The sequence below is a fragment of the Vigna umbellata genome, chromosome 5, assembly GCF_029865625.1.
Source record: "Vigna umbellata cultivar VRB3 chromosome 5, Vumbellata_1.0, whole genome shotgun sequence".
Taxonomy (NCBI): domain Eukaryota; kingdom Viridiplantae; phylum Streptophyta; class Magnoliopsida; order Fabales; family Fabaceae; genus Vigna; species Vigna umbellata.
In genome coordinates this window covers 23246190-23267816 of record NC_142169.1, presented here as the reverse complement: position 1 = coordinate 23267816, position 21627 = coordinate 23246190, and the positions used below count along the sequence as shown (strand labels likewise).

The 21627-nt window shown below is 32.3% G+C and overlaps 1 protein-coding gene across 1 annotated transcript; it reads left to right on the top strand.

Moving 5' to 3' along the window:
* Positions 1-5864: 5864 nt before the first annotated feature.
* On the top strand, positions 5865-21146 carry LOC124847734 (transcription factor bHLH48-like). The gene is made up of 7 exons (XM_047325288.2): positions 5865-6968; positions 7082-7210; positions 7345-7410; positions 13410-13478; positions 13858-13929; positions 19734-19941; positions 20729-21146. Exons 1-7 carry the CDS (start codon positions 6444-6446, stop codon positions 20764-20766), a joined length of 1107 nt encoding a protein of 368 aa, XP_047181244.1. The 5' UTR covers positions 5865-6443; the 3' UTR covers positions 20767-21146.
* Positions 21147-21627: the final 481 nt, after the last annotated feature.

Below are 21627 nucleotides of genomic sequence, written 5' to 3'. Positions count from 1 at the left end.
CGAAAACTAATATATATATATATATATATATATATATATATATATATCGTTTTTATTTCTAAAGATCACAAATAATAATAGTTTAATTAGTTCTTATATTTATAAATTTTTGCAATCCAACAAATATTGTTTATTACAATAGTAAATACTACAATGTTGTTATGTATCGTTGAACACTTTAACATATGGTTAAGTAATACATCGATGTGAAGATTGATGTTTTTCCGTTATAAATACTTTTCATTAAAAAAACACTTACTTGCTTGTTTTTTTTGTTATTATTTCAGAGTGTGGGGTTGGAGATAACCGTCCAACACTTTTTTACACTTTGTTTTTAGTTACTTAACATCATCTTGAGTATCTTGAATCAAATTATCTTATGTTTTCGATGCATGAACTTCAAATAATGCGGATGAGTACCTATCAAAGACACTTCGACGTTTAAGTCAGTACTTTAGTCGATGGATTATCACAGTAATGTTTTATATTCACAATAAATATAATCACCTAACTCATTAATTCAGACTTGTATTTATAAATTTTGAGATGAATTTATAATTAACAGTATTGTAATCACGACCCAATACCTGATAAATAAGACTTACTTATAAGTTTGATTAGTGGTTGTACTTAAGATTCTTTAAGATTTGTGATTGTTTGGTCGTAGCATTTTCTTGAACGACGGGTTGTAATATGACCGTTCAGATATACAATAATTTTCTTCTTCAAGCAATGATGATGAATCAAACTAATTATAAGTAACTTGTAATATAGTTTAGATCACCTCCATTATTGTGTAAACATTAATCCTATATAGACTTCAAGCTTAGTAAAATTACAGAGGATAAAATAATAAATAAAAATAAAATAGAAAGTAGAGAGACTTTGGTTATCACGTGTCACATGATATTTAAGGAATACCTAATACATTAACTTATGAATAAAACATCATTACCAAAATGAAAGGAAAATATGTTGTGGCCACCATTGGATGTGGGAGCTAAAGGAGTACATAGTACAATTTGAACAACCAAACCTTGAGTGCTAATTATAAGTTCTGGTTTGGTTTCCTTTCATGTGTGAGTGACTCTTTAGTAGCATTACTTGAGAATGGGAGAATTAATGGTACATTGTCCATTGTCGATTGTCCTTTCCGAAAGCCTCAGAATTAACAGGTCCAGTGTTGTCTCTTACAATATCAAATATCACTTTTATAATTGTTGAAATGAATCATGCTGGCTAAAGTGTCCTATAAAGTTGAACCTATTTTCACTTTGATGATGCCACTGTTAGGTTTATGTGAGGTCAGGGTCCTCCCTCAGGATAAACCAACCTCCAATGCAAGTTTGTTAAATGAAAATAACTTGTTCCAGTGATGTGCCCAAGTAGCATAGGGATACCAATGTGTCCCATCCAAATAAACTAAAACATCTTTGCCAACCCTAGCTAATTAAACAATACTCTTACATTCTTTTCCAAATTCTCAAAACAAATATTTGCAATACTCATTCAATATTTCCATATCCTATTTTATATTTGGTGAAACTTTTTATCTTATAACAGTTTATATTATTAGGGTGTTAGACTGTAAAGACGTACAAAAACAAGCAATCATTTCAGTTTATAAATGATTATTTTTGTGGTCCTGATTTAAATATAGTATGAGAGTATAACATCATTATAACTGACCAAGGACAAGAAAACAAAAACAAATAAAATTTAAAAAATAAATAAAAAATAGAACAAATATTTTACAGAAATATAAAATATGTTTAATTTTAAAGATTTTTAACTTTTATCATGAAAGGCAGAATCCTTTCAAAACTACTTTTGCAAGTTTTTTCTATCCTTATCTTAATTAAGAAACAAAAGTAATAATCCTATTCTAAGGCCTTTTTGTAGAAGTTATCAACAACTTATTCTAACTTATCTAATATTGTAATAACTTATGTGAGTGTTTTAAATATTTTGTAAGAATATCATATTATTCAGAATATATTTTGAGTTAAAAAATGAAACGGTATTTTAAGTAGTTTTTTAATAAGTGATCTTAGGCCTTATCTTAGAGGTGTGTCAAAGTTTATATAGAAATGTATTTTCTTTTTATTACGTGTTATAAAACAAAATCATTTTTGACTTTTTGTTTTTTCATCTCTCAAAAGTATGATATACACTTTTTCTCCTTTCATTATATTTTTCTTTTACTCCCTAACATTTCTATGGGCTACACTTCCTTCCTACTTTGTTCATGTTAGCCATCATAACTTTATAGGTCAATTAGGATTCTCAAGGACCACCCGATATCATTTACCCTTTTTTTATTTGTTAAGAGGTAGAGAAAAAAAGAAGAAGAAATGTTGAATTATATTTTTTCTAATCTTTGTAATACAATTAAACGATCATTTAGGTTAAGTAGATAATATTGGATATTATAATTAGTATAAAAATATCGTATAACGTCGTTGTTTTTTTGTCTTTCACGTCGAATTCGAGATCGATGTCATATCGGAAGATGTTAAATTGACGTCGAATTTAAAAAATTTGACGTTAATCAAATTGACATCGAATTTTTTTGATATTCAACGTTAATTGTAATGCTTTCTTACAACTCAACGAGACCTGAAAAATAGAAAACAAAAAATTTCGTGTAATATAGTATCAACAACAAACAACAATAACAAACAACAAACAAGTTCAATCAAACAACAACAACAAACAAGTTCAACCAAATAACAACAACAAACAAGTTCAACAAAAAACAACAACAAACAAGTTCAACAAATAAGTTCTTCAAAACGAAAACGAAAACTAACCTTCAAAAGTTGGGTTCGTCGAAATAAAGTGTTTCCACTAGTGAGAAAGAAAGCAGAATGCGCCTGTGAAGGACAAAAACATGAAAATAATCGGTCAAAACAAACAAAAATTATACATAAAGTAGTTAATTAACATGCATTTGTATCAAATGAAAGAAAGATTACATGTGATGGACATAAAACTTCGTTCGAGAAAACTTTGAGAAGTGAAGAGGGTCTCGCGCGCTAAGATAAAGTGAATGAATTTTCAATCTCCCGCTCAAATTAAAAAGGGGAAACTTTTGGCTGACAAATAATACGTCGAAGCTCCTACAAAATTCGACGTATTATATGTGGTTTAGAAGAAAAAGAAAAAAAGAATTAAAAAGGGGTTACTTTTTGGCTTCTGACTGACAAATAATACGTCGAAGCTCTTACAGAATTCGACGTATTATTTGTTGTTTAGAAGAAAAAAGAAAAAAAAATTTATGACTGACAAATTTCACGTCGAACCCCTGCAGGATTCTGAAGTACTATTGGTGGTTTAAAAGAAGAAAAGAAAGAGAAAGTTTAAATAATTACCATAGAACTTCAAATTGGATGGGGCTTCGATGTTATACAATTGCATTTATTTACAAAAATATTAATAATCATTTTTAACGTTGGCTATTTAGTGGTTAGACGTTAAACATGTGACGTTATACGCTATTTTTGCATGCACTAGTGTATGTCACAATTTCAATTAAAGGCTACTACTGTTCATGTAGCTATTATTTATACGACTTCTTATAATTTTATTTTAGGGAATGACAAGAGCAATGAAATGAAGAGTTGGTTTAAAAGGATAATGTTCATTTAAGTTAATTGAATTTGATAAATTGGTACAACAAGCAATAAGTAAGTTTCAATTAAAGTTATTACATCACCCATTATCTAGGATTCATGGGAATAAATAATATAATAATTTTTGAATTCAAACATGCTATTTTAATATAAAATCAATATATAAAATATGTATTGCAACATTTATTTTATGACAAGTCACTGGATAAAATTGATCATAATGAATAGAAGAAATATTTATTAGATATCACATGTTAGGAGTTGTTATGGTTTGATTTTAGGATTATATATAGTCTTTAGTTCTTTTATTGAAAAAAAATTATTTTAACACATTTTTACACACATTATTCTTCACTCTCTCATTAAAAAAACTTGTAAAACGAGTGTGTTAAAAGTGCTATTTTCATTTTTTTTATTAGTAGTATATGATTGATATTTAGTTTTATTTTATTCTTTAGATTTTGGTGTTGATGAACTATAAGTAGAATTTTATTAATATTTAGTATTTAAGGTCTTGACTAAATATTGAACTTGGTTTTATCTAATAAATATATATCTAGTACCTTGTTTGATTTATTGTTTTTGTCATTACAAGTGAAAACACCTAAAATAAAATCTACTGAAAAAATCTTATACTACATTATTTGTTGTTAAGCCAGTATAAAACACCTGAAACAAAATCAACTTGGAAAAACAACTCATACAACATTAATAATAGGCAAATCTGATATATTATGAATACTTTTTTGTATATGTTATGATGTGAAAAATATATCAAATCATATTTTAATCTATTGTTATATGCATATATAAAAATACAAAGCTGTACCTTTTACAACATTAACATCTACATCAATTTTACAACAATATAAAATATTAAAAATAACGAATGTAAAAAATAAATTTTCTAATACTCATTATCTTTATATATGCAATGAAATTTTCAAGTAAAATTGCGTGACAAAACTATGATAAAAACCAGTAATCCCACATGATCTTTGTTCAATAGCCAAAATATTTTTTAATAATTAAAACTATAAGTTTTAATAATTTTGTTAATAACATTAATACCATAAAATTTCCAAATAATACATGATGAATAAATTCAAAGTTGGATGACAAAAATTCTAATATTATCATAATGTTTAATACATTTAATTAATCACCACAAATTAAAAGAACATAACCCTTAAAAAATACATAATAATAAAGAAGTGTATATCAAGTAATATTCATAAGAAAACCTTTAACCTAAAGCCTAACTATTATGTTCTTCTTCAGTAAATGTGTTAAGAATTATTTTCCTCTAATTAGGTTTGTTTCTTAGATTACTAATAAATGTCATTAACTATGGTTTTAAACATACTAAGATTACACTCTTAACAATATATTAATTAGTTGAATAATAGAAGAACTCATATTCATACTCTTAACCCTAACCTTTATAACAAGCTAATAATGTTTTTTTTATGCTTATCATTTATCATAACTAGAGACCTGAAATTTCAAGAATATTATGTACTTTAAATCTTCTTAGTTGATTTTTGTCATCTTTTTCTCAATTGGTGCTTCAAATGCATTTCCTTGTATACAATCATTTTGTATTTTGTCATTTCTTATATGACCACACTTTCATCTTAAGATTCCTATTTTTTCTGCACTCACATAAGATAGATTTTTTTTCTTTCATATGTTTTAAGTTAAGTTTTTTTCTTTCTAATGTACATACATCTGGGTTGGTTGGTTCTTCACATTCTTTGAAATTATACACACACATTTACTAAAGGTGCTCTCACAGAGATGAAGATGAAAGAATTAAACCTATATATCACGTTATACTAAAACATATTAAAAATATTATATTTGTGTAGTGGATTCTTATAAAAAAATAAAAAAATAAAAATTCTAATGTCTGCGCTATTACTTTTTGTTTGTTTGAATGTCTAAAAACACAGCCTAAGATTAAAATAAAATATGATTAAATCCATAAATTAAAAACAAAAGAAAACTTTTGATTAGCGCGAAGTGTGTCGTGATGTGAAGCACGTTATGGAGGAAGTAATAAATAATTGAATGAACAGATTAGGCAAGATGAGAATTTCCAGAAAGAGATAATGAATTAGAAGTGCTTTCAATGACCTAAATATAGCCAAATCGCTTTATAATGACACTTGCATTTCTAATCAAGACCTTATCATCTCATAACAAGGCTACTCCAACAAATTGATTATGATAGGGAATGCTTCAACGGGATTCTTGTCACCCACAGGCACATCGAATCTCCGTAATAGTAGAAAAAAGAAAACAAATTATGAGTAAAAAAAGAATGAAACTGAATCAACGGTGGAAATAGAAGGAAGCCTTTCGAACTGAAAACAATATTTATGAAATAAATAAATAAATAATATTCCCAGAGCATGGGCCCCTCAAAAGGGTCGTGGTCCCCAACTTTCCCTTTAACCTTACCTCAACGAAACTGTATGGCTAGAACCGTACGCGTACTCAATAGTAGTAGAGTAACCGTAGCGTAGCAATGTTGCTTTCGCAGACTTCAAATGGCTGAGAAGCAATCCAAGAGACAGAATCACAGAACCGGAGAGAAAAAGATAGAGAGAGAGAAATTGACTGATCCCCATTGAAGGACTGCTTCTTCAACTACTATCTCATTCACGCACATTCTTCATTCCTCATTTCCTCCGATTTCCACTGTCTGCTTTATCACTGGTACAGTTCAGAACTCGCATAATTAACACAATTCAAAGGGAATCCACTTCAATTGGATCTTCTACTCTGCGTTTTGTTCCCTCAATGGAGCAAGCTCCGGTAGGATTACGCGGATCCGTGCACGAAGGCGCTACACTTGAGTCAATTCAATTCAACGAAGAAATTCAGGGAATCATGGCGCCGGCACCGGCGCCGGAAAATGCCAGCTCATTCACTGCTCTACTTGAGCTTCCGCCAACCCAGGCGGTGGAGCTCCTTCACTCGCCCAACTCTGATGGAGCTCGGAAGCCACCTAATTGCCACGTCAGCACTAATCACAAACCCTATTTGCTCAACTCTTTCGGTGGCAATTTGACCTTTCCTTCCAACGCCGCTTTAATTGAACGCGCAGCCAAGTTTTCCGTGTTTGCTGGTGAAAACTCAACGTCGCCGGGGGAGGCATGTCTGCTTCGGGCCGGGTCTGGTTCGAATTTGGATAGGGTGAAGAACGAGCCGCAAGAGACTGATTCGAACCCGTGCTCCACGCAAGGGTGTGTTTCTGATCCTGTTGTTGAGAACAAGAACGAGAAGACGACCGCGAAGAGAAAGGAGCGAGAGAAGAAAGTAACGGTAACTTTGATGTTAACCTTCCTAATTGCAATAAATTGGATAATTAGGGTTCCTGTTTACAGTATAATTGAACGGTCAAAACATAAAATAGTACATGATTTTGTGGAATTCAGGTTAGAGGATCCTTGAAGAAGAGTAAGAGCGTCGCTGATGAGACCTCCGTTGACAGTGAGAAGCTTCCCTATGTCCACGTTCGAGTTCGTCGAGGTCAAGCCACAGATAGCCATAGCTTGGCAGAAAGGGTAAAGACTTGACTAATCACTAATTAATTTGTTTAATTTTGATCACTTTAGTGTATTTTATAATTTTACCGACTTTTAATTTTCAATTATTTTGTTGTGATATAACATAACTGAGTTTCTTTCTGTTGTTGTAGGCTAGGAGAGAGAAGATCAATGCTCGCATGAAGCTTTTACAAGAGCTGGTCCCAGGCTGCGACAAGGTTGGTTTCTTTTTCTTTGCTTTCTTTTTCTTTCTTGTCTTAATCTTAAAACCTTAAACCCTTTAGTTTTTCGGATTAATTAATTAATCGGGCTTTGTTCATCTTTCTTTGGGATTATGCCTTCCTTTTCCCTCTAAATTGTCTCCCAAAAGTGCAATTATATTAGGAGCTTTAACAACGTTTTTTTTTGTCATTGTCATCTTTTCAATCCCTTACGAAAAGTGATTGATTTTATACCAAGAGAAGTGCTTGCTGGCACATCGATTGTCAAAAGTGGTATTTATGTAATTTCAACCTTTCTTTTGCTTTTGCCTTTTATGGGTTTCTTTCCGGTGAGTGCTTACAATTTTTCTCAAAGCTTGGTTTAGTAGTTCCATACTTTGAACTTTTTGGCTTTTACCATTGACAATATATGACATTATAATTATCTTGTAAGGTAGGTGTTGTCTATAACACTGATGGGATAAGATAACATTATCTTATCATGGTGTTCCTATCTCGGAAAGTGGAATTAGGTTCAATGTAATAATTCTTCTCCCTTCTTCATTCTACAAATAGTTGTACGTAAATATATATTATTATAATAATTAAAACATAAAAAGTAGTCTTTTATCATTCATATGTTTTTTAAAGAAAATATTCATTTATATAATTTTTGTAATTGTTTAAAGTTTAACTATATAAATAAAATAAAAGTTTCTACAACTTTGTCAATATCAATTTATATCATATTACGTATATCATAGTTTTTTTTTATTTAACATGATATCATGTGTATTTATATACAAATATATATAATTGTTATGACATTTATATTTAAATTATATTATCTATTAGAATATTAAAATTAAATAGAAACTGTTTAAATATCATATAATTTTTTTTATAATATAAGCATTAGTTATATAAATTAGTATTTATTTCAAAATGCATTTTTATAATTTGTTAACAATTTAAATTAAAAATCAATTTTAAGACAACTATATATAATTTAATAGAAAATTTATATTTAAACAATATATATTATATTTTTAATTATTTAACTTGTTATCTTCTCTACACCAAACAATGATATATTATTATAAACCATTCTATTTTAATTATATTATAGTTTTATTTTATCATATTATAATATTTTATTCTATTATATTAGATGGTTCAAACTAGTTGTTACTATCTTCTATGATAAGACACTAGCCTGAGGGTAAGTAGAAGAAACCTTTTAAATTGGTTACTTTCAGAAATAACTAATTAGATTTTTTTTTTTATAAATTTGGGTCTTTTTTAAAAGAATTGGAAGGAACCTCCTTGTAAGTCAGCTTGCTTATTCTGGCCCATGTTTTGAGTCTTGACAGAGAAAAACGTTAAAGCTGAGATAAGACAAGCTCTATGATACATTATGGTGCCATTCAACCAAATAAAGCGTAGCCCTGCTTACCTTGACTTGAACCCAGAAAAAAATGATGGATAATTCATAGATAAAGAAGTCTTAGATGTTGTTAAGTAAAAACCTCTCCTCGTTTTCACCCAATTTTATGCTAATAAACTGAATAACTTACTAAAATATTAATTTTTGTTAATATTAAAAAATTGTTACATAAATTATTTGTTTACTTTTAGTTACACTTCCAATTATTTAAATAAGTAAAATAATTCACTTTTTTTTTTTAATTTTAACAATTCAATTAATAATTTTAATTTTTTTTTTAAGTTAGGTTCTCTTTTGTGGATTTATCTTTCTTTTTCTTGTACCGTTATTTTTTTCTTTTATATATTTTCCCTGTTTCACTGAACAGCCTAAGTGGACAACTCTTAATGCACAACTTCATGTGTAATCATGTATAAGCCACGTGAAGTTGGGCCGTCTTTACAAGACCACGCTTGATTGGATAACGGGACACGTATTGTCTCTCAGTTAAAGGCGTAGCCTTTTTTTTTCATACAATTAATGCACTACCTTTTGAGGTTAGATGTCTTAAAAAAATATGATATGCATGGAAAGAAAAACAAAACCTTAACCATTTAGCAAGCAGTACATAAGAAAAGACTTGACTCCCAGATGATGGCTTCTTACAAAACACCACTTGTGTTTTTCACAAAGTGCTGTCACGTGGTGTAGTGAAGGTCCCAAAACTGGCAATCATTAGAGTGTTATATACTTAAAAATAATAATTTAAAAAATTATTTTCAATCTTTGTTAGAAATTTATGAAAAAATAGTCTAATAAGTACGTTAATTTGATCATAGAATTAGTAAAGTAAACTAAACCTATAGGAGCTTTCAGGGAGTGGTGAGTCAGCATCCAAGAATTGGACATGGATCTCAGTCTATGTCAAAGTGAGCTATATAGGAAAAAGGAAGAAAAATAAATAAATGAATGCATTGATTTACTTCAGCATGGGCCACTACCAGTTGAATAAAGGAAAATGAAAGAGAAAAGGAAGGAATAAAAATGGTAGAATTCTTCTTGGGATAACTAGTAGAGTTTAAATAGGAAATAGAGCATGGTTTTCATACCCAAGCTCAAGGTAACAACTGTAGCTAATTTCTTAGTCAGTGCATTTTCGATGTAGATCTCTTAACAATGTCTTAAAATTTAATTAAGATGTAGGTTTTAGGTCTTAACTAAATATTATTAGAATATGCTGATAGTCTTAAAATTAAGAACTGTCTTATATAAGACCTCTAATCTTAATAAGAAAACAATTTTTCTAATATTAACAACCATATCTCTATAACACTAATTTCACGGGGAAAATAATTTTCCTAACATTTAAGGGTAACATTGTGAGCTCTTATTGAACATCAACATTTACTTTTCTTACTTTTTCTTTATTGCATGTTAGTTGACATTTAATCATATTCTCAAGTAGGATTTTGAAAAATAAAAGTAAGTTGTGTCTTCTAAACTATTGACAATTACAACATGCGTTCGTACGGATGCACGTGGGTTGGACTAACTAGGCTAAATAATCCAACCCAAAGTTTTCTAATTTGATCTAATTGAACAAGGTTGAATTTTGTTAGTTCAACAAGTTACACTGGGCTGGATTCTTTTAAATCCAATCTACTTGCGTAAGTTATCAGGTTACTACTGGTTGAACTCTATCCTTTTTTTGGTAAGATAGTGTGTTTTTTGTAAGAAGTTGAACTCTATCTAACTCACCGCAAACTAATTTTAATCTTTTTTAATTTTGAAGTTTATTTCAACTTTTAAAATATAATTTAAAAAAACTTAGAATCATATTATCTGATACTTCACTCTTTTTATGTTTTACAATTTATATTTGATAAAAATTACCTTTTGAATAGGTGCAATCTATCTTATGGAAAATTGTCAAAATGATCAACCCAATCTCAATTGATTCCCCCACCCCCAAATCTGACAATCAACGTATGTATAGCCTGCTTTCTGGCTTGTAGGCTGCAATTGAGTTTTATCCACAAATAAGACGTTTGTTAAAATCATGATCGAGTATGTTTTTTAACATGATTTTAGGTCGTGGATGATAGTTTGAGTCGAAGTGGAAAAAGCTAATTTTCGAATGTACTCAATTATTGTTTTCCAATCCAATAAAAAACACACCACTAGCAGTTTAAATTTCCATTTTCGTGATGAAGTTTGTTTTACGTTAGAGGTTATGGGATAGAAATTATGTCCGTTGCTTGCATTGGCAAAATAAGATCCTACTAGAAACTCAAAAATAGTTTCAGAACTACGTCTGTAAATACTGAAATATTCTGAAGTTATGCCAAGCAATTCGGTATAGGCTGAGAATATTCCGGTGTACTCTGGTGTCTGTGATTCCTTTGAGTCAATGCGATGATGTGCATGATTCTCTACGACAAAGTATCAAATGTTGAAACTACTCAATCACAAATTACAGCTGAGGATCGTCAAGGGCTGACTAAATATCTTCATAATGACTTGTTATTTATTGCACCTTACGGAATCACAGATGTTGAACAAAGTTATCCCAATTCATAATAAATTTTACCAAAGTACAACTGTGATCTTAAGAATCCCGCCTGTCATCGAAGCTCCACCTAGCATAGATGGGCAGGCAGAAGAGCTCGGGGACACTTTTATTAAACAGGCGAGTTAAGTTTGACTTAAAAGTTAAAAACAAAAGAACTTAGCAAAAGGCAGAAAACAAAATCAGTTCTTCTAAACAATTGACATGTACATATAATGCAGTGGTAATTTTGTTAGTGACAAGGTCGTTGTTGTTTATAGTTAGGACGATATATGCATACATAAACAAGTCATGGGATATACACGACAATGTGGTAGTCCCCTTTCGCTCCTTTCTTAAGCCATCTGTCTTATTTAAGAGACAGAATGGTGGCCTTGTGGGGGCGGAAGAGACAGGGAAGAGGGGGCAGGGGTAGTTCTACTTGAACTTCTAACTAGTATGCATAGCTCTCCTGGGTCCCTTTGACAAGTGAAGTATTTAATATGTAGTCCATTTTTTGACGGTGATGGTATGGTATCTTTACGAGTTTGGAATCCATCGTTTGTGAAAGGAAGAGAATGGGCGAGAAAAGAATGCGTACTTTTGGAGTCCAGCTGCCAACAAGCAGACCATTCACCTAACTGCATGGGGTCATTTGTACGATCATATTAATGTCTGCTTGAGCAAATTTCTTATATCAAAATCATACACTTCTAATATACAGTTAATGAAATCATATTTACATATTTATGTGTGAATTGCTGTCTTCGTGATATTGACAGGTTAAAAGTATGCAACAACAAAAAAAAAACAAGATTTATCAAACTAAAATATGTAATATATTTCAAAATTCAAACAAACAATTTTATTTTTTCATGGCATTAGAATAATCGTGGTTTTAGAAGAACTAATGAAAATAAACCCTTTTCTCCGTTTTTATGTTGTACAAATAAACGCGGTAATATTTCATTCATAATGAAATATTCTAAGGGTTATTCCCATCTATTCATAAAAAGGCCAGCCTGGTCGTATAAAATCCCCGTGTGTAGTTTTGAAACCGGTTCAGAACCGTCGTACGAGGCTTTAGCAGACAGCGTACGCGCATCCCACTATCTGAGGAAAGAATAGTTGGGCCCGTGGATCACGGTTATTAAAGCTTTAATCTATAATTTTCTTTCTTTATTTTTCTCTTTGCTTTGTGAGTTAGCTTCATTTAGTTTTAGTTTTAACTAGTTTCGATCACGGGCCTAGTTCTCTTCGCTCATCGATTCAAAATTGCACTTGCATTTTAGCACCATTTTTGCTATAATTTTCAAATCTAAAATTTAGGGGTTGGTTTTAATTTGAGTAGTCAACAAAATGAGGAAAAAAAACGTATCATGTATCTAGATGGTATTGAAGTACTATATGAATCATTCTAGTCTGTAACATTTCGGAATGTGGGGGAAGAATAATACGGTACAAATTATAACTGAAAACACATTCTCACATTCTGGCCCAATTCTAAGTACCATTTTTCATCACACTTGCATACATGCTTACGGCTTGTTTGATCCATAAGTGAGCCATTTTTTTTGTTTTATATGGAAGCCTAAATCTCAAAATCTGATATACAGGTCACACAATGCTAATTATCTTTAACAGAGAACTTTTCCAAGCTTCCTTTTGTCTTTTCAGACCATCAGTAATGTGAAAAAACAATATGGAAGCCTAAATCTCAAAATCTGATATACAGGTCACACAATGCTAATTATCTTTAACAGAGAACTTTTCCAAGCTTCCTTTTGTCTTTTCAGACCATCAGTAATGTGAAAAAACAATATGTATCAGTATGATCTGTTGTTTTATGAACTGCTGTTGTTCTATACAGGGTGTGATTTTTTTGTACTTTCTGGTGGTGAGAAATAAGACATTTCTTTTGCTTATTTTGATCTACATAATTACAGAGTCACTACAATTTTGTAATGCATTTGGATTGTGTTAATATTCTCAAAATAGCTAATGTGGTGGAATATAGCTGACATTAGTTGATTTCCTGTGCAGATATCAGGAACGGCAATGGTTCTAGATGAAATCATCAATCATGTGCAATCTCTACAGCGTCAAGTGGAGGTCAGACTCTCAAATTGCGTGACTGTTAATTATTATCTATTTTGTTCCCAATCAATTACCAACCGTGTTTAGAGATTTTTTAAACTAATTAAGCATTGGTTTCCTGTAACTGTAACCAAGAATTAAGCATTAACAGTGATACTCCTATTGTTTTGGAGTATATGGCTTGTAATCTATTTAAAAATTTCCTTATGGGTCGTCTACCTACTATTATTCCCTCATATTGTGAACTTGAGGCATGACACTACTAGATTTGTTCATCTGTTTGTTCATTGAACATGCTCAAAAGTTATTATATTCTTGTACTTCGAATAATATTTTGTGTAGTTTAACTTTCATGAATATGATTTGTTCTCACTGATTTATGCTCTGGTTGCAGATTTTATCAATGAAACTGGCAGCAGTTAACCCAAGAATTGATTTCAGCCTTGACAGCTTACTGGCTACTGACGTGAGTTATAAATTAATCCAGCCTACTCAATTTTATCTTTAATAAGAAAAATCTTTTTATTTTTGATGGGGGAGTAATCTGAAGACGTAACTTATTTAGTTTATTTGATGGATAATGCATGACCTCTCATTCTGAAACATTTTATTTTGCCTTCACGGTAGCCATTGACGCCATAAGCTTTATGCACCGTGTAGGTGGAACGTGCTTGACAAAAATTCGAAATGTTGTTATCATCCTGTTCAATTGTCTTTGCTTAATTAATAGTTGTATGAAAATTGGCATGATACTCAGTGGGTCTCTGAAAGAGATGCTTGTGGACAGTTATTTAATCTGTTGGACATCATGCCAGAGCATCTAGGAAAAAGTATGAACATTGTGTTAGGGTAAACTTAAACGAGAGAGTCATTTAGCAGATTTTATGGATAATTAATTTGCTTAGGAATTTTGTTTGTTTTAGAGTGCAAGGGTCACAGTTTAATGTATTGCTTAATAGGCAATAGTTGTGTCTTGATAGGAGAATTTAAGGCTTGGAGATGAAAAGGCAAATTAGAGTCTATAAATTATAATGTTTTGTTTACCGGAAATGTATTAGAAAAGTGAATAAGTTTATTCACATAAAGCTTGTTTTGCTAGTTAGCTTGAGTGAGAAAAAAAAAAGAGTGAGAGATGACTAGTATTACAAATAGTGTGTCCCTACCCAAGTTGACAAAGGCGTTCAACTATGACAATTGAAGTCTAAAACTATAAGCTCTCCTTGGCTCCCAAGAAAATTGGGAGGAAGTTAAAAAGGGTCACTAAAACCAAAAAACACCACACCTAGATGACTACCTTGCAAAAATTGTGTATGAAGGACAAGGAAGCTTTGTAAATCCTGGTCAACTATGACAATTGGAACCTCAAGATAAAAACTCTCCTTGGCTCCCATGAAAATTGGGAGGAGGTTGAAAATGGTCACTAAAACTAGAAAACACCACAAACTGGCCTAATGCCCAGATGAATGCGTTGAAAAAATCACATAGAAAGTACAAGGAAGCTTTGTAAATCATGTACCAAGCTATGGACGAATTCGACTTTGAGAAGATTGCAAGTGAAAAAACTTCAAAAGAAGCATGAGACATTCTAGAAAAGACATATAAGGGAGATGACTATGTGAAGCAGGTGAGACTTCAAACACTCAAAGGAGAGCTAAAGAGCATGAGAATGAAGGAGACAAAGGCAGTGGCTCAGTACATTACTCGGGTTGAAACCATGGCGAACCAACTTGGTAGAAACGGAGAGGCATTTTCCACTAGCTGAGTGGTGGAGAAGATTCTAAGGTTGTTGACCTACAACTTCGAAAATGTGGTTTGTGCGATTGAGGAGTCCAAGGACCTGTCGACGCTTAACGTTGAAGAACTTGCTGAGTCTCTTGAGATGCATGAGCAGAGGAAGAGGAAGAAGAAGGTGGAGTCACTTGAACATGCACTCCAATCAAGAGTAACAGTTAAAGAGGAGAAGGCATGTTACACTCAGAACACTCGAAGCAATGGAAGGAGCTGGGGAGGTAGAAGAGATGGTCACAGTGACAGAGGTAAATGAGGACAGGAGGAAGAGAGAAATCAATCTGCCCAACAAAATTGACACAGATGATGAGGTTGTTCGAGAGGAGGTCAATCAAGTACGTTAAACATTGGGTGCTTCAAATGTGGAGAGCACGACCACAATGCAAATGATTGTAAATCAGACAAATGTTACAGTTGTGGCAAGGTCGGTCACTTTGCAAAAGAGTGCCGATCTTAAAATAATGTTGATCTCAAAATAGGAGGGATGAACTGACCAACTTTCTTAAGAGGAAGTCGAAGATAATGAGGTTGGTGTGTTGATGATGTCAAAAAAGCTTGGGGACTAATCTCAAATTGATCAGTATCTCTGAAAAAACAATTGAGTTGTTAAACTCGGCTATACAACTGAGCCATTCAATCAACTTAGTGTGATATGTTGACCTAGGAGTGAGCAACCATATGTGTGAAGTGAGCAATATTTTCAAAGACCTTACTAAAGTTGATGTTGGGCATGTGTCTTTTGGAGACGATTCAAAGGTTGTAGTAAAAAGCATAGGAACAATTTGGTACTCATAGAAGGATGGCCGAGTTGGGGAGATTTGAGACGTGTACTATGCACCCGATCTCAAAAGCAATATTCTTAGCATGAGACAACTGATGGAGAATGGTCACTCAGTTTTAATGAAAGATCGAGTATTACCGTTGAAGGATAAACTCGGAAGTTTGATTGTCCAAGTACAAATGATGAAAAACCGAATGTACAAACTAGATTTCAAGATTGTTTGAGAGTGATGCTTCAAATTTAATGTGGAGAATTAGGCAATGAAGTGACACTTCTGATTTAGTCACTTATATTTTGATGGGCTGACAAATATGGTAAAGAAATCAATGGTAAATGGACTGCTAAGCTTGGAGTTCAGAAGTAAATTTATTGAAGAATGTGTACTTGGCAAATACTCGAGGACATTGTTTTCGAGAATTGTCGAGACATTGTTTCCGAGCAAGAGAGCAGCTCAGTCTAATACATATTGATGTGTGTGGACCAATTACCCTTGAATCATTTAGTGATAAGAGATATTTTATTTTGTCAGTTGACAATTTTTCTAGAAAATTGAGGGTATACTTCTTGATGAAAAAGTTTGAGGTGTTTAAGAACTTTAAAATGATGGTTAAGAAAGAGACGGGTAAACACATTATGTTTGTTTGATCTAATAGGGGAGGATAGTTCACGTCGACTAAGTTCATGAAGTATTGTCACGAGGAGCTTGACATAGGGAGATTTTTGACAACCCCATACTCAACACAACATAATGGTATAGTTGAGACGAAAAATTGAACTATTCTTTTCTTCTCCTATTCTCATATATCCGAGTGATTGTTCAATTTATGCCAAAGGAGTTTTGGGCAGAAGTTGTGTAGTGTGCAATTTATGTGCAAAACAAGTGTGCAATTTATGTGCAAAATAGGTGTGCTCATACAAAGCTGATTGAAAAGACACTGCAAGAAGTTTAGAGAGGATAGAAGCCGTGTGTCTGATCTCAAGGTGTTCAACAGTATAGCATATGACCAACTACCAGCTCAGCAAAAAGCAAAACTCAAAAAGATAGGAGCAAGAAGTATGCGTTTATTGGATATGATAAGAAGACAAAAGCCTAAAAACTATTTGACCCAATAAATCAAAAAGTGGTAGTAAGTTGCGATGTCCAAGTTAATGAAGCTAGTGAGTGGAGATAAAACAACTCAGACAAATAGGTAAGTGAAAGTATTAGTGTGACACTTGCTATACCAATAGTTATAACAAATCCAAAGATTGATGATGAAGATGAACCACAATGGCCTAGAATGCGGACCTTGCAAAATCTGTATGAGTCTACTGAAGAGGTACATATTCTTTATCCTTTGGTAGATTCAGAGAACATAACTTTTGAGGAGGCTATTCTAGAAGAGAAATGACGAGTTGCAATGGATGAGAAACTAGGTGCAAAGAGCACAACAGATGAGAGTTGTGTGATCTCCTAAAAGGAGCTCAACCCATAGGCGTGAACTGGGTATTCAAGAAGAAGATGAATGCTCACGGAGAGATAAGGCGATACAAAGGCCAACTTGTTACAAAGGGCTATAAACAGAAGCAAGGAGTTGATTATGCCGAGGTGTTTGCACCAATCACAAGAATGGATACTGTTCGATTGTTGATTTCGATAGCAACTTAACATAGATGGTTGTTCTTTTAGATGGATGTGAAGTCGACATTTTTTAATGGACTCTTGAAGGAAAAAGTGCATATTGAACAACCACTCGGGTATATGAGAATAGGAAAAGAAAAAGAATGTTGAGATTGAAAAAGACACTATATGGACTAAAACAAGCTCCGCGAGCATGGAATGACCTCATTGACACTTTAAGAAGAATAGATATGAACAATGTCCGTAGGAACATGCCATATACATAAAGAAACACAAAGCTAATGTGATGTTCATGGCTCTTTATGTTGATGATCTTATTTTCATGGGAAATAATGCAGAGATGATTAAGGAGTTCGAAAGTGTCATGGAGAAAGAATTTGAAATGACCGACATAGGACATATGAAGTACTTCCTCATATTGGAAGTCCAACAACTTAAGACATGTATTTTTGTGTCTCAAGAGAGATATGCAGAAGAAATCTTTAGCAAGTTCAAGATGACAAGTTGTAATTCAGTTTTAACCCCAATGGAACTAGGTACAAAGCTCTCAAAGTTCGATGAAGGAGACCAAGTAAATGTCAACAAGTATCGAAGTTTGGTTGAAAGTCTTCGTTACTTGACAAGTACAAGGCCAAACTTATTACTAAGGTTTTGTTCACTTGAATGGATTTAGGGGAGAGTGATTGAATAGATTTGAGAGGATTTGAAGGTAAATTTTTTGTTGTTTATTTGAGTCGATTTGGAGGTAAGTGAGAGTGGATTTGGAAGTAAAGTTTGTGAGAATTAGTGTAGGATTTGATTGATGTGACAGATTAAAAAAATTTACTTCCAAATCTACTCTCACTTACCTCCAAATCCACTCAAATAAACAACAAAAAATTTACCTTCAAATCCTCTCAAATCCATTGAATCACTCTCCCCCAAATCCATTCAAGTGAACAAAGTGTAAGTGTTGGAATAGTAAGTCGATATATGGAGGAGACGAGCTACACATACATTGGAAAACACTGAAAAAAGAATACTAAGGTATATGTAGGGAAAAGTATCACTCGGTTTATAGGTCGAACAACTATCGACTAGTAATACTTAGACAGTGATTGGTCTGGAGATGTAGATGATCAAAAAAGCACATCCTGGTATGTATTCTTCATGAACAACACGATGTTTACTTGGCTCTCAAAGAAACAACCCATAGTGACATCAGTTACATTTAAAGCGGAGTATGTTGCAGCATCATTGAGTGTTTTAGATGAAGTATGACTTAGAAATCTTATAAAGAAAATGGAAAAAAAAAACAAAAAAGGTGAGACTGTAATTCAAATAGATAACAAGTCAGCTATTGAGTTGACAAAAACTCGGTTAACCATGAGAGGAGCAAACACATTAATATGAAATTTATCCAAGAACAGTTGAAGAAGGCCATGTGGAGATGGTACACCTGGGAAGTCGAGATCAAATTGCATATTTGTTTACAAAGTCATTGTCTACAGTGTTGTTCAATGATTAAAAAAAAATTATTAAAAGAAAGAATGAAAAAGTATTTAAGTTTACTAGATAGTTTTATCAGGATAAACATCATTTAACAGATTTTATGGGTAGGTAATTGCTCAGTAACTTTGTTTGTTTTAGATTGCAAGAATCAATAATTTAATGTATTGGTTAATAGATAATAATTGTGTCTTCATAAGAGAATTTTAAGACTTAGAGATAAAAAAGAAAATTATAATCTATAAATTGTAATGTTTTGTTTACATTAAATATATCATAAAAGTGATTAAGTTTATTTACACGAAGCTTGTTTTTCTGTCACATTGCACTTAGCAGCAATGTGCATGTCAGACAAATGATCACACTTGATTAATCCATCCTAGTCATTAATTACAAATCCTTTGGCATATTTTTTTGTTAAAGCTTTTGCATCTTAATCCTCAAATCAGGGTCAGGGTTTGCTAGCTCGATTCATAGAAATGAAAATGGCTGTTTGAATGTCTTCAGCTGAAGGAAGAGTTGGACATGTGTGGTTTGGTGCAGTATAATGCTGAGAACTGATAAAAATTAAAATATCTTTTGTAACTTACAGGGGGCATCTCTAATGGATAGTAACATACCTAGCATGATGACACCTCTCATGTGGCCAGAAATCCCAGTCAATGGCAACCGGCAGCATTACCAACAACAGTGGCAATTCGATGCATTCCACCAACCGTTATGGGAGAGGGAAGAAGTCAACCACAATTTCATCACTCCGGAAAACTCACTTTTGAGTTATGACTCGTCGGCGAATTCAGGTAGACCAGAATTTTAGCCTCTATTGTTTATTCTCAAAAGCCATGATTAAAAATTATGATTTTGTGCATCACGGTTCGTGCTGTTATTGTCCATGGACTTCCTAAATAGGAATGAATGGTTTAGCCTCTATTGTTTAAAAGCCATGATGATATGTTGTAATAGATAACTTGAACCTATTATATGAAAGTTAATGTTTGAAAGGATTTATCCCTGCACGTATTTTTTGTTAGTATGAATACATGCAAGGTAACTTCGGTCATGCTATCATATGGTTTTATTTAAAAACCGATTTCAATTATTGTTTTATGGAAAATAAATTGTTTTTGGAATTACACATTGCAGTTTGTTAAATCACCAAATGATACTATTTATGAAGTTTATATTCCAAATTATATGGTTGAGATAATGATGCCATGAAATTTGTATGTTTCGATTGGTTGAAAATTTCAATTATAAGGTGTATCGATTTACCTTATAATTTATTATATTAAGAATTTATTTGCATACTTGTTGAGTGTGTATATCCAAAGATAAAGTGCACGCGGAGGTGGTGTGATCTATTGCCCATTGAAGGATATATTTGTTTGGCATTTTTGTTGATATGAAAATGTATTTATTTATTACCCAAAAGTGAAGTTGGGTGCATGATTAAAGTTTATATAATTTGAATTCATTAGGTTTACTCATAGCATTAACTCATAAGTGTTGTTTTTATTTTTTATTTTTTTCTAATTTCACGACCATAAAATTGTGTGTGTATTTAAGCTCAAATTGAAACTGTTACAGCATCTCTGCACTCAAATCAATTGAAGATGGAGCTCTGAAAGCGTACAGAAGTCGTACCAGTGGCTATTAGCTTATTAATTAGTGTATATATCAAATATAGTATTCGCAGTTAGCAGTGATTTGACCGGTCTGAACGTTTAGCAGGATTCCCATGTCTTCTATTTGTCAGAGGGGGTTGGAAACTGGATTTTCTTTACCCAGAAATGAAGATGAATTGGCATGTTCTTCTATTATATTATTACTATGTATACTAACTATAGGGGTTATTCAATCCATGAGGTGATTGATTCATGATTGTAAAATCATAGAACGGACTGTTATTGAACTATCAGTGGAGTGAGTTGCTTGGTTCATTAAATGCTACTTAGATGATGGCTATGAGGATTTAATTCAGAATTACATGCAATATTTTATTTTACAGCAGTGCAGCCAATTTATATTGTTGTCTTACATTCGGACTCCCTCAATTCTGTTGAGACATTGTTTTGTTCATTTGACAGGAGAGACATTAAAGTATTTAATTGCAAAATAGGCGGGGTTTATTATAAGGTTCAATTTCATATTGAAACAAAAGTACCTCCAAAAGCACTTGTTATAGCTATTTTTTTTGATAGGGTAAATATTAATCGAAGAGGAGTAATCCTCCTCTTATAAGAGTAAAATCTATACCTTTCTTTAGTTGGAGGAGTTCACTCTTTTAACGGAATGAATAGTCCTTAAGTTGTGAGAACCTATACTATTTATTTTTTGAATCCCATGATAACACCTTATGTTTTTATCAATTACTTTATGAAAATGCAACTTTGTTTGAATAGGATGTTTGTTACTTTGTCTCACCTATTATAGTTTTACTTTGTTATTAATTGCGTTTGTTTCTAATTGTCCTTGATCTATCATTA